The sequence below is a fragment of the Lepidochelys kempii genome, chromosome 4, assembly GCF_965140265.1.
Source record: "Lepidochelys kempii isolate rLepKem1 chromosome 4, rLepKem1.hap2, whole genome shotgun sequence".
Lineage (NCBI taxonomy): Eukaryota > Metazoa > Chordata > Testudines > Cheloniidae > Lepidochelys > Lepidochelys kempii.
The window spans coordinates 35,484,641-35,499,387 of record NC_133259.1 but is presented as its reverse complement, the minus strand read 5'-3'; the positions used below and the strand labels follow the sequence as shown (position 1 = coordinate 35,499,387).

At 38.3% G+C, this 14,747-nt stretch overlaps 1 protein-coding gene across 2 annotated transcripts in view; it reads right to left on the bottom strand.

The window, feature by feature from the left end:
• UGT8 (UDP glycosyltransferase 8) overlaps window positions 1–14,747 on the bottom strand; it is a 71,634-nt gene that overhangs the window by 36,794 nt on the left and 20,093 nt on the right. For both annotated transcript variants that reach the window (XM_073340974.1, XM_073340975.1), the window contains exon 2: window positions 9,128–9,951. In XM_073340974.1, coding sequence (XP_073197075.1) covers window positions 9,128–9,949 — 822 coding nt within the window. In that variant the 5' untranslated portion in view covers window positions 9,950–9,951. The remainder of the gene's footprint in view (window positions 1–9,127; window positions 9,952–14,747) is intronic.

The following is a 14,747-nucleotide window of genomic DNA, read 5'->3' as shown; positions in this document are numbered from 1 at the left end:
GTGGAACAGACAGCTGAAATGCAGATATCAGCTGAAATGCAGATTTCCCACAGCAAATTTAGCTGAAATGCAGATTTCCCACAAAATCCATAAACTTGAGAACTCTATTTTCAAATGACAAGTGAGAAAGGAGTATCTGGAGACATGGAAATTATGACAGCAAGGAAGTGATCGTATTAAGGTTCTGGGTTCTAAGATTAAACCAACAACCAGAACCAGTGAGTGCAGCAGATCAGAATGGGACAATTGGTGGGGAGATATTTTATATGGAAATTTATTTTAAGAGGAGGTAATGGGGGGGGGCACATCATGCAGTACAGCACCTACAATGTCTCCATAAGCTTCCATCAGAATTCTTATAAAATCCTTATTTCAAGTACTAATTCCCCCCGCCCCCTCAATTAATGAAAATCACATATACATCTTGTTAAACCACAGACCAGGGGTTCCCAAACTTGGTTCGTGGCTTGTTCAGGGTAAGCTCCTGGCAGACTGCGAGACGCTTTGTTTACCTGAACGTCTGCAGGTACGGTCACTCGCAGCTCCCAGTGGCTGCGGTTTCTGACTATAAGGATTAAGTATTGGAAAGTGTTTTTCTGAATGGATTCCAAAACTACTGATCTACAGGTAAAAAGAATGTTAAAATAACAGAGCTTATTAGGCACAAAACATCCTTCATCCTTGATATGTAGTGATCCTCCTTCAGAAATGTAAAGATAGGCACTCAGTTTTATAAGCTACAATAGAAATGAGAGATCTTACTTACTCAGATAAAAGCTTGTCATTTTTCTAGGATTTTTCCTCCCTCTCACAGCAGCACATAACTGCATTCAACCCAACAAGAAAGCTACTTCAAAATCAGCTAGTTTTATATATATTACTTTAGATTCAGGAACCTTCAGGATCTTTGAAGCTCTAAAATTTAAACTCAGATTAAAAATATTATTTTGTGTTAAATTAATGCTGCTATATAATTAAATGGCAAATTTATGTGTTAAATGAAATATATTTAAATAATTCATTTTTTCTTTTTTGATGTATATTGATATATATGACTGTAGTTTGTGATTATATGTTAGTTAATAGAGATCATCTCATAATGTTAATAATATGAAAACCTAAATTTGGGGACTGCTTGAGAGAAGCCTGCACTCTCCATATAATCTACAGTCTCTGTACACTTAAGTGAGCATATATGAAATCCATTATGATCCTTTAGCTGTAGATAAGCTCCCTGACCATTCTCAATGTCCTTTTCTTTCAGTATGAATTTGATACTTCTAATTAGTGGTCCTTATACCTGACTAAGAATACTAAAGAGGAGTAAACTTAGACTCCTACATTCATTCAAGGACATCTCTTATCTTACTGATTAATGGATAACTAACACAGTCTGTTTTAAAAGAATGTCATAATTCAGAATTTTCCATTGTTTATTTTATTTAATATTAACCAATGTCATTGAACTTAAGAAGTTCCCCCTGAAAGAAGTAGAATGAGAGTGAGAAAAGGGGAAGGGAAAAGGTTATCTATTAGTTTGCCACACTGTATTACCATTATCAGCATGGAATCACTATATGAGTATTACTGTAGAGATCCTGTTGATTCAATGATGTCTTTAATGACTGGACTTTTTTTTCTGTCTTTAGCTGTGATGATTTAAGAATGAATCTACTCACATTGCCCTCAACAGGATACTCTACTGTACGTGTGATAATGTAAGTTTATGAACGACTCTTCCCACTATACAACCTGTTTATTATAAAAAAAAAGAATAGCATATGAAGCAATTTTATATGGTACAGAATGAGATCAAGAATCAGCTTGTTGAGACTCCTAAGATAGACAACATAAGGGTTAACCTCCAAACTGGAGGTTTTATAAATGGGCATCTGTAATTCAATATGTTTAGAACCGGTTATATTTTACAGAAATTCAAATCAACCGCTCCACATTGCAAAGCAGCAAAGGTATTCTGTACGTAGCTACAAATTAGATATTTCCTAGACATACTTAAAAGAAGACACAACACAAGTGGAGAAGAACCAATTAGAATGTATAACCCAGATAATACTCTATCTCTATTGCACATCTTCTTTAGTCTATATTCTGGACTCCAGATATTAAAATTCCTTGTACGGATAATAATTGACGAAAAGTATTTGAAAATCCTTTGAAGTGTCTATTTGCAACAATTACAAAGAAATACTTTGTGCAACATAGATTTTTCTGTTTTCAGCCAAATTAATCCAGATCGATATTTAAGACAGTTTAAATGCCACTATTAATCAGACTCTCTCAGCATTACTTATGGAGCTGTCAATACATGCACTGGGCATTGATCCACCTTATATGTTCTAAGATAGTAATTCACACAGGTGGACCATATAACTTTCACTCACCTAGGTCAGTGGTTTTCAATCTTTTTGCATTTGTGGACCCCTAAAAAAATGTCCAGTAGAGGTGTGTACCCCTTTGGGAATTTTAGAAACAGTCTGCGGATCCCCAGGGGTCCACGCACCACAGGTTGAAAAATCACTGACCTAGGTGAACAGTCACTTACATGAGCAGTCTCACTGACTTCCATGGGACTGCTGTATCAGTAAGTGCTCACCAACATGAAGGAGGATTGAAAGATCTAGCCCTCAGTGTTTAACCCTTTATTATACATGCTGGCCAACATCCCTAGCTAGTAAAATCGAGCACAGCTTCATTGCAGCAAATTGATTTTTAATTACTATCTTTAATATTAATAATTTGTAAAATGAAAGACCAAATTAAGCACAGTGAGGGCCAAACTGGCCTTTCCTGCACGGGGCAATAATGTAGTATAAGGCATGGCAGGTAGTAATGCTGAGGGGGAAAAGCAGCCTCTACAGAGCTACTACTCATTTCCCATGGAAACTGGACAAAACCTGGGGAGACAGACATGGTGATAGATAGGGGGTTAAATCAAGGTACAGAGGAAAGATTGAAAAAAATGGATTTGTTTAGTCTGGAGAAGAGAAAACTGAGTGGGGACATAACAGATTTCAAGTACATAAAAGGTTGTTACAAGGAGAAGGGTGGGAAATTGTTCTCATTAACCACTGAGGACAGGACAAGAATCAATGGGCTTAAATTATAGCATGGGAGGTTTAGGTTATACTTTAGGAAAAACTTCCTAACTGTCAGTGTAGTTAAGCACCGGTACAAATTGCCTAGGGAGGTTGTGGAATCTCCATCATTGGAGGTTTTTAAGAACAGGTTAGACAGACACCTTCAGGAATGGTCAAGTTATTACTTAGTCCTACCTTGAGTGCATGGGACTGGACTAGATGACCTATTGAGGTTCTCCTTTCCGTTCTACACCTCAATGATTCTACTCCCCCAGCTACAAAGAAGGGGAAAATCAGATAGTAGATTGTGATTTGGAGTTACACTCGGCTTACAGTGTTACTCTTGGGATAGTGCAGTTGTAACACAGACAGATCCCGGTCAGCAGCGGGCAGGATTGAACCGGGGGCCTCTAGAGCTTAGTGCATGAGCCTCTACCGCATGACCTAAAAGACAAGTGGCTGTTAGCTATGGCTGTAGAGCAGATTCATTTAACTCTCTCTCTAAGTGGTCACAGCGCCACTAGATGGGACAAGACACCACATCCTGGAGGTGTGTGGGTTATACAGTGACATGCTGCCCCACAAATGGGGCTTGTAGCAACTAGCAAAGTCACAATGTAATATAGCTTTTTCCTTTACTTCAGCTACCTCATAAACATTTGGTACTTCTGATTTCCATGCAACTTTTTTTGTTTTGTTTGTTATCTTGAAAGCCATTTTTTTAGTAGATGATAATTGCACTGGCATTAAATCAAGGACTGTAATTACATGAACCAAAGTAATGAAGGTTTATATTAATTCCTGACCAAGTGCAAAATGAACTACTAGATCACGTGGAGTTAAGAATAATGCTTCTGTGATTACTTTAATGACTAGACCTTTGTTCTTTCTTTAGCCCTCACTATTTAAAAAATAGTCTACTCCTTTTCCCCTCCACAGGTTGTTGTAAATTGTTTTTGTGAGTTTAAAAGCACTGTTACATTTATTAGTTTTTTTCTAACTATTAAATGGCAGCATATTGATCAACCAATAATTTACTTGTGGCCCATATTCTAGGCAGTAGCATTATGTGGAGAAGAATCTATTTAGATAAGAGAATATTAAACACGCACATTAAGGAAAACGCAACCTCCCAACTTTGTGTTGCTTTTGCATTCTTTAATATTCTATACATGAAATATTAACTGCCCAACAAAACTCAAGAAAGAGAAGATGAATATTGCTTTAGTTCACAAAACTAAATATATATGAATACAATAAGTATTTGCTACATCCTATACTACTCATAGATTTATTATAGTGTTTCCAACTCTCACTATTTTATTATCAGTTTTGTCATATTTGATGTTTGCCTTAATGCTCCTGTTCCTGAAGTCATGGAATACCAGCTTTCTTTTAAAAAATAGTAATTTTTTAGTCCTTATGGTTGCAGAATAAAACTTGAAAATGTGACCCAAGTGTACCAGAAGACAATCAAAAAGAACCTCAAATGTACCATTAAAATGACCCCCCTCATTATTTTAAGCTAGTTTCATGATTTTGAGGAGTCCGACTCATGGTTTTTGAACATTTTAGGTTGGCAATATCATATTTATGCTTTGTGGTTACTTCAGTCACTGCAGATCAGAAAGCACATTATCTCTTGATTTCTAGTGTGTCTGGTAATATATATATGCTCTTCCTCATGAATTTCTCAGTTTCCCATCGTATTATCTACCAATCAATCACATCTTATAAATAACAAATTATTTCTTGGGGAAATCTTTACTTCTGTCTGAAAATCCAAATTGGAAAAAAATCTCACCTCACTTTCCAAAGAAAAAAATTTCTAAAGCTTCAATTTTATCCTCATTGAACAAAATTTAGCTGTTTTTTGGAGTCTGCTAAACCCACATTGTAAATGCCAAAATGCCTCCTCATCTAGATTATGTTTTATTTTCATTAAGGCTGAAACAATTCTAAAACATTTCTGTTCTAAGGTAGGGTTATGTTTGTCTCAGATTAGTGCACTTGTGTTTCTCTGGCCAGAAGTGTGGGATGTAAAAGACTAGATACTGTACCTACCTAGAGATTTTTTTAAAAAGAAAGCATTTGTTTAATCCATGTAGATATATGAAAATGAGGAAAGAATCCCAACAGGCCTTGTGGAAAGCATTTAACGTACGTATTAAAAGATTATCACTAGTAAAATACTGTGTATAACTCTGGTGTCCACACTTGGAAAAGCATGTTAAAAACTGGAGCGTGTTTTAGAGAAGAGCTACAAAAATTATTTGAGGACTGAAAAATATACCTCACAATAGAATACGATAATCTATTCAGTTTATCTAAGGAAATAAGGAGGCAAACTTGATCATAGTCTGTAAGTACCTACTCAGCCAGAAGATAGCTGATATTATTAAGCCAGCTGAGAGAGGCATTAACAAATGAAATGGCTTGAAGTTGAAACTAGAAAAATTCAAATTTGAAATAAGATGCAATTTTTAACAATGAGGGTCATAACTCATAACAAATTACTCATGAGAATTCATCATCACTTGGAGTCTTAAGACTGAAACTGGATGTCTTTCTAAAAGAAAATATTTAATTCAACCACAAGTTATTAGACTCAATAGTGTTCACTTAATCAATAGAGTTCACTTACGTAGAAGAGAAGAATAGTTTCCTTCACTCCAGGAATTACTGGATGAAACTCTATGACCTGTGTTGTGCTGGAGGTCAAACTAGGTGACCATAAGGGGCCTTTCTAACCTTACACTTTAGGACTTTATTACAAATTTAATTCAAACTCAAAAGATGCCTTTTAGCACAGCAACTGATTTTGGAAAAGAAATTAAAATCACATTAACGAAACCTGATAACTAATGCCCCCCTCCCCCCCAAAAAAAGTTCAAGGTGAATAAATTCAATTGCAACATTTACAAGCAAATGAAGTACTGCACACGGCATAAACTTAATATTTTTCTTTGGTTTTAGAACCAAATAGATCCAGACCTACATTTAAGATGTTCTATATGCGATTAGCAATCACCCTCAGTTTTCACTGTTTGTAGAGCTGTTTTTACATACCCAATTTTGGGCACTGAGTCACCTTTTTACATGTTGCAAGCTGGCCATTCATTCAGTTTTAAACCATTATTGCACACAGTGGGATAGGAGCAACTCAATTGTATTGACTTAGACAATCCTGTAGGGGGCAAGAGGATTATCCTAGGTCTATTAAATATGCCAATGAAGCCCACATTACTTATGTGGCAACATTAAGCCTATAGCTGCCTTTAGGCACACAAATCTCAAAATTCTGGCCAAATTAAATAAGCTTCACAACTCTCCTTTTCCCTCCCTTCCAATATTGCATGCAAACATGCCCATTTTTCTAACTGACGACTGGTTCAACATCAGACAGCTGAATTCTGTAACATCCAGGTAATGGTCTGTTCCTGTAGGCCTCCTATATCTCTGAGCAGCACAGAGGCTGTGAGATAACATGATCAGGACTGTAATGCACATGTATTATTCTTTGCTGCATGAAGTTCCGAGCTCACAATTTAGTGCTCCCCAATATAACAGATCACAAATGAGTTGGTTTCACTATACAACCTTTCCACCATTAATAAAACAAACCTTGTCAACTGAATTTCCTACAGCTGTGCAACTAATGTTAAAATGTATATGTCTAAATTGGGATCTACACTTGAACATTAAAAGTGGTATTTGAGGGGGTAAATAAGTGCCTATTTTAAGAACACAGATTTGGACACTGGACCCAACTATAAGGCCCACAGGTCTAGAAGCCACACCTGTAGTGCTACCAAGCAGCTGACATCTCTAGCCTACCACCCAGCAGCAGCTGTAACTAGTTTGCATGCCACTTCCCATGATCCACTGAGGACACAATCCATGGGCAGTTCTACCTCAATAATTTGACAGACAGCAGCCCCATGGCTCCTGATTGGCTCCCTGCCAGATATAAACCTAAGGAGCATCCCAGGAACTGTCCAGGCTACAGTGTGGATCTCTGGGGCTTCCATGACAGTTCCTTGCTCTTGAATTCCTGGCTTGATTTGGACTTCACCTCCTGACTTGGACCCTGAAACCTGACTCAGAGTCAGACCCTTAGTATTGGCCCTGGCCTGGACCTGACAATGAACTCCACTGCTACTTCCAGCCTCAGGTTTGCCCTTGCCCCGGACTGCCCTTATTGGGATCCTGACTCCAACTCTCAGGGCCACTCTAATGCCTCAGAGCCACTGAGAAGCTGATATATGATAAGTGACTCCTGGAGGATTCCTCAGGAATCACAGGTGGCACAAATCCAAAGTAGCAGCTCTACACCACTACCCTCCCAACATCCCACGTAAAAGTTCATTCTAGAAGAAATTGCCAGGAAGTTCCTATATCCAATAACTCCGCAGGTGCGTGCCCGGTTCCTTGGAGTTATGGGCATCTGTGCATACTTTACAGAAGCTTTGAAGCTACTGTAAATTATGCTAGAAATCAGCCTCGTCACTGGAGTAGAGCTACCTCTGCCCCCGGCCTTATGTTTTTGCTCTGAATGTATCTCAGTTGCAACAGAGGATCTAGATCTCTAATTTAGGTATCCAAGTTCTTAAGATGGACTATATATTATAGATGTTTTGCAAAAATGTATGCCGAGGCATCAAAGAGACTTTCCCTATTTTCAGTTGGTTGCCTTTCTTGTGAATCCAAAGAGGTGCTGGAGTCTTTTTCTCTCACTCTCTCAATCTTTGAATACATTAATAATTACTAATGGAGTTCAAAATAACTCTTTAAATCAATCATGTGAAATGTTAAAATAGTTTACATATATGAACTTCAAAGCAATATTAAAAACATAAAGGATTATTTCATTAGTTTTCACAATATCCATAAATTATAGTTTGTTTTATGCAGGGCTATTACACAGAATCTTATCAACAGAAACGATTATATAAGGCTCTGTTTTCAATCTAGAAATCCTGAACAAGTTTCCTGTGCTGTAGTCCCATCTTTCCATATACTAGTTCCATGGGAGAAGCAACTGAGGGTGGTAACAGGAACATTAAATTCCTCTACCGCAATTCTGTATCCTTCCAGATATCCAATATTCTCTCCAGGCTAGCCAGCAGAATCCATTAACTGAACCACAATGACAATGCATGACAATGGTGACAATGCATATGTAAATCATTATATAAACAACAGCTTGTTGAAAAGTTTTGTTCTGCCTTTCAGTCATCCTGGTGTTACTAAACAGGGACATTCCTAGATATCATGTGTCAAGAGCACATGATGCACTCAAGTAATTACATTTAATTGCGAACTCTCAGGTCTCTGCGGCCAGTTTGCTAAAAATGATATTGGCTGTAGCACTGGCACTGTTTCTGTACGAAGTTTAGTTTTACTGTGTTTTGTGGCTGTATTTTATTTTATTCAGACTTCAAACTTTTACTCTGTCACTAGTTCTCACTTGTTTGGTTAGCTGTTCTGTCATGTTACCAACTTTTCTGATTCATACTTATATATATATATATTAAAAAAAAAAAAACAGGACATCCTCTATTCCCCTAGCTAACAGAATAATGTATAATAGATGACATACCAGCATCATGAAATTGGGAATAAGATGAGGTAGGATATTAATGAAATCTCTGTATGTAAAATTGTCCATCTGATCACATTTATCTCTCTGCTACATTCATTTCACTCAGTTAGGACTTCAGTTTCTAGCAGCCAAGCTATCACACATTGTGGTCCCTCTGCTGGATCATGAAACATCTACTTCAAAGCAGGAACAAGCATAAGAGAAGTGGAGAACATCTACATGAAAGAACAGCTTTTATGCTCAGAGTTTCTAGCTACAAAGTATTTTCATTTACTGTTATTGTGTATTTAACACAACATCAAAAACAAGTTTTAAATTTTTAAGATATTAGGTCACCATTTAACTTAAATACATTTCAAATTCATTAAGAAATAAGACTAATCCAGATATTACAAAAATGACCATAAAGCTCAGCAAACCTTACTTCTGGTAGAGGACTGGCCGGTTTGGTGAGGATACCTCCCACATAAACAACATTTGGTAGCGTGGGTCTTGGAAACTCTAGTGCTATATCTGTACACAGCATCCACAGGCTGGACTCATGAACCAAATCATACATCGACCGCTCTGGCACCACCTTGTGTTTCTGCATTATCCTTTCATATTTCGGCAGAACCAAAAAATTGACTCCAAATCTTGAAACCAGATAAATAACAGTGTTTTTAATCCTCTCTAGAAGGTTCATACGATCTGTGAGAAGTGAGTTAAATTCTGGAACGTAAGATAAAGGAGCCGGAGCACCTACTTCTGCTGGATACCAAAGGCCAGTGGAAAAAACAGCATATTTAACACCTAAAAGGTGAGCTATAACAAACCCACACATCTCATTAGGATCCACCAGCAACAAGTCAAATTTTTCCTGTTTCAAGACATGCATTAGGTTCTGGTTGCCCACAATCATGTCACAGTTTTTAGAATAATGATCCAGGATGTCAAACAGTTCCAGGGCTGTCAGTCTTCCAGAGAAAATACGCCTCATTTTGGACTGAAGAAAATCATCCGAGGTGCTGCTATTAAAGATCCCTGGGTAACGTTGGAGTCTATAGTGATCAGATGGAGGGATGTGTCTGCCCTCAGAGAGGAGGAACACTGTCTGGTGACCTTGCTCATGCAAGGCTGAGGCCAGGGCCTTGAAAATATATAGATGGCTTTCGAACATAATTGGCGGCACAACAACGATTTTGGCAGCCCTTGCTATCCCGACAGCGCCCCACAGGAGAATGAAAACTGGAGTGTAAGACTTCATAGCTGAAATGATAAAAGAAAAAAATTATTTCAACAGATTTCAATCCTACTTGTTTAGAGTTTGATAAACAAACATTACATGATTACATTTTCAAGGGTTTGCCATGATAACCTTTAGTATCATTTTATCCCAAAGTCTTTTTAGTAGCATTCACTGGGAACAAGATAGCTACTTAGTTTAAAAGATTCAGGTATTGTGTTTAGTTTCTTGTTAGGCTTTAATTTTTTTCTCTCTCTCTTTTCCCCTTCCATCTGGTTATACAGGTGAGCAAGCAATTTCTTCTGATATTGATACAGCTCCTGTATTATATGGCAGGAATGCTGATGAGGACAATGCAGCTGGTACCCTCCTGCAAGATACTGTGTGCATGGCTTCTGAATTATACATGGTATCCAACAGCAAGGGGAAACAAGAACTTAGTGTCCTCTGTAACCCAGATTGTCTGAGGCTTTGGAGCACTAGCATGCCTGCAGCCAGTTCATTTCAGTATTTTGGGTGAATTTAATATTCATAAAGGATTCAAAGACCTAGAGGCTAAACTCCTCTGTTTATCTACATAACAGGCACAGCTTGTGTAGTAGCACTACAGCCTTCCCCACCAACGTGCCTCAACCCTGTATCTAGAAGCACCATCTCTGCCAATGCACTCCTGACTCTCCCAGTTGAGAATTCCAACAATTGGGATGGCAGATTTTGAGATGCGCACTCATTACCATGAGAGCAACAATGCCTTTTGTGTATTTCCATTGTAAGCTCTTGGTGTCACAGTTGCCTGTAGCCTTCAAAAACTTTCTCCTGCATTTTCCAGGCCTGACCTCTGCTGAAGCTGACTTTATATTTTTTAGTTTTTAAGTTTGAGACAAAAATGGTTCAAGCTTTTCTCAGTAGGTGGAGAATATGAAAACTCACATACAAACTTTCCATACATATATTAATGTTATCTTTTAACAATGTTATAGTCCAAACAATAGCCCTCTCTGAAACAGAAGTACCTGTGAGTGTTGCAAATCAAAACTGATTATGATATGACTGAATTCTGAGCCTTTGAAAGTTATACTTTGCATGAATACAATTGTTATGCTTGTTTGAAATTTGCAGTAACATAGGAAGTTGATATGTACAAGTTTGCATTGCTAATTTAGTCCTTGATTCAACACATCTCAACTCCCCATGTTACTTCACCCTAACTCCTGGCCAGACCCTCCACCCCTATCAGCCATTCTCTGTGCAGACAGCATCACACCTGCCTAGGGCTCTGCAGCAATCACACATCCTTATCCCACCAGCTACATACTTAAGAAATGCATAGAGGAAACTGAGGCACTCACACAGTATTCAGAGAACACATTAAGAAGAGTCCCACTTCGTCACACTGGAGGAGGGGCAGCTCAGTGCAGAGAGAGACAAAAAGAATGGGCTAGAACCAGGGAGAAGGTAGGTACCCGCTGTGTGGGCATGGGCTTGGGGGGGGATCTTATTTACCCCCTCCCCAGCCCTGCTGTGCTTGCAGTTTAGCCCCAGCCCCTCCCTGCTCCAGGGACCAACCCTAGCTCCCGGCCCGCTGTGCTTTTGCCCCCAGCCCCTGCCTTGCTCCAGTCAGCAGGGACTAATCCTCCCCCGATGCCCCACTGTGCTCATCTTGCCCCTGACCCCAGCCTCGCTCCAGCTGGGGACCAATCCTTCCCCCCCACCATGCCCCACTGTCAGGGTGGATAAAAATCAGGGATTTAAAAAAAAATCAGATTTTTTTTTATAAAATGCTTTTTGAGGGGAAAAAACCTATCTAAAGATAGTTTTAATTAAGATACATTATATCTCATCATGCAATAGGGATTATAAATTCTAATTCTATAGAATGAGACAATATATTCATGTAATGTTTAAGAAAAGTTTTGTAAATGAGTTCTAATAGTTCATGGATTAGGGACCCAATTTTATGGGGTTCCACAGGCTTCTGTGTAGATTATTTAGGTTAATCTTTCTATCTACCCAATGGGACTCAGTGCTCAGTCCAGAAGATACCATCAGAGATGCTTCATTTTATAGTTCTGACACTGTGGATTTGTGTCTCCAGAGGTAACATGCTTGTTAACAGCAAAAATGTTTTAACATAAATAAATAATATATAGAGGTGAGAAATAACAGACCTCAACTCTATTGTCCCTCTGCAAATTTGTCAATCCCTTACCTCTCTCTAAAAGTGAAAAGTTTCAAAAAATTCAATGAATAGAAGATTTTGGGGGTGGAATAGATCTGGACAAGGAGAAGAAGTCTGGAGATAAATGTGAGAAGCTTTTCACATAGGCTTTTTTGTTAAAATATTATATGTTTGCTGTTGAAGAAAAAAATCCAGAATACTTAATGTTGTTGTTTTAGTTAAATAAAACAATTTAAATGTCTGTTTGGTGATGTTCTCCTCCTAATACAGCATGGCACAAAAATTCTCCAAATATTAATGATTAACCTGTTGAATTGGATAGTTGAATAGTTGAATAGTTCACCTCCCCATAACTTCATAAATATCTGCTTTAATTACCTTTGGTAAATGAAATAACCAAACAAACTCATCTGAGAAGTTTTCCAAATAAATCACTGTTTAAATATATAGTGTGTGTACATTCTAAAAATGAAACCTACATCATCTCTGAGTTGTGAAGAATATGTATTAAGGTTATAACAACCAACAAGAATGCACTTTTATGTAGAAAGCCATGATTAAATCGAGTCTTCCTGACTGGTGATTTAAATCATGATTTAAATCAAATCCACCCTTCCCACTTTGCTCTTGCCCCTGGCCCCTTAATTCCCACAAATATGTTTGGCGCCGGGCCCACAAAAAGTTAATCCGGTCCTGGAGAGAGAAGGTGTCACAAATGGGGAAGGACAGAGAGAGTGCCACTCCACTCATTTGATCCTCTATTAGCAGAAGGCTTTTGAATGCTTAACAGTGAGTAATATTACTCACTGGATGATCGAGATGCCAAATGCGCACTCAAGGACCATAAGGCCATTGTAGAGAAACTAAATGAATTCTTTGCATCGGTCTTCACGTCTGAGGATGTAAGGGAGATTCCCAAACCTGAGCCATTCTTTTTAGGTGACAAATCGGAAGAACTGTCCCAGATTGAGTGTCATTAGAGGAGGTTTTGGAACAAATTGATAAACTAAACAGTAATAAGTCACCAGGACCAGATGTTATTCACCTAGAGTTCTGAAGAAACTCAAATGTGAAATTGAAGAACTAACAACTGTAGTCTGTAACCTATCATTTAAATTAGCTTTTGTACCAAATGACTGGAGGACAGCTAATGTGACGCCAAGTTTTAAAACTGCTCTAGAGATGATCTCAGCAATTACGGGCCAATAAGCCTGACTTCAGTACCAGGTAAACTGCTTGAAATGACAGTAAACAACAAAATTGTTAGACACACAGATGACCGTACTTTGTTGGGGAAGGATCAACATGGTTTCTCTAAAGGGAAATCATGCCTCATCAATCTACTAGAATTCTTTGAGGGGGTCAACAAGCATGTGAACAAGTGGGATCCAGTGGATATAGTGTACTTAGATGTTCAGAAAGCCTTTGACATGGTCCGTCACAAAAGCTCTTAAGCAAAGTAAGCTGTCATGGGATAAGACGGAAGGTCCTCTTATGGATTGGTAACTGGTTAAAAGATAAGAAACAAAGGGTAGGAATAAATGGTCAGTTTTCAGAATGGAGAGAGATAAATACTGGTGTCCCGCAGAGGTCTGTACTCGGACCAGTCCTATTCAACATATTCATAAATGATCTGGAAAAGGGGTTAACAGTGAGGTGGCAAAATTTGCAGATGATACACAACTATTCAAGATAGTTAAGACCCAAGCAAACTGTGAAGAACTACAAAAAGGATCTCACAAAACTTGGTGACTGGGCAACAAAATGGCAGATGAAATTCAATGTTGATAAAAGCAAAGTAATGCACATTGGAAAACATAATCCCAACTATACATATAAAATGATGAGATCTAAATTGGCAGTTACTACTCAAAAAAGAGATCTTGGAGTCATTGTGAGTAGTTCTCTGAAAACATCCACTCAATGTGCAGTGGCGGCCAAAAAAGCGAACAGAATGTCGGGAATCATGAAGAAAGGGATAGATAATAAGACAGAAAATATCATATTGCCTCTATATAAATCCACGGTCTGCCCACATCTTGAATACTGCATGCAGATGTGGTTACCCCATCTCAGAAAAGATATATTGGAATTGGAAAAGGTTCAGAAAAGGGCAACACAATGATTAAGGGTATGGAATGGCTGTCATAAACAGAGATTAATAAGACTGGGAGTTTTCAACTTGGAAAAGAGAAACCGAAGGGGGGATATGATAGAGGTCTATAAAATTATGAGTGGTGTGGCGAAAGTAAATAAGGAAGTGTTATTTACTCCTTCTCATAACACAAGAACTAGGGGTCACCATATGAAATTAATAGGCAGCAGGTTTAAAACAAACAAAAGGAAGTATTTTTTCACACAACACACAGTCAACCTGTGGAACTCCTTGCCAAAGGATATTGTGAAGGGAAAGACAATAACAGGCTTCAAAAAAGAACTACATAAGTTCATGGAGGATAGGTCCATCAATGGCTATTAGCCAAGATGGGCAGGGATGGTGTCCCTAGCCTCTGTTTGCCAGAAGCTGGGAATAGGTGACAGATGTATCACTTGATGATTACCTGTTCTGTTCATTTCCTCTGGGGCACCTGGCATTGGCCATTGTCAGAAGACAGGATACGGGGCTAGATGGACCTTTCG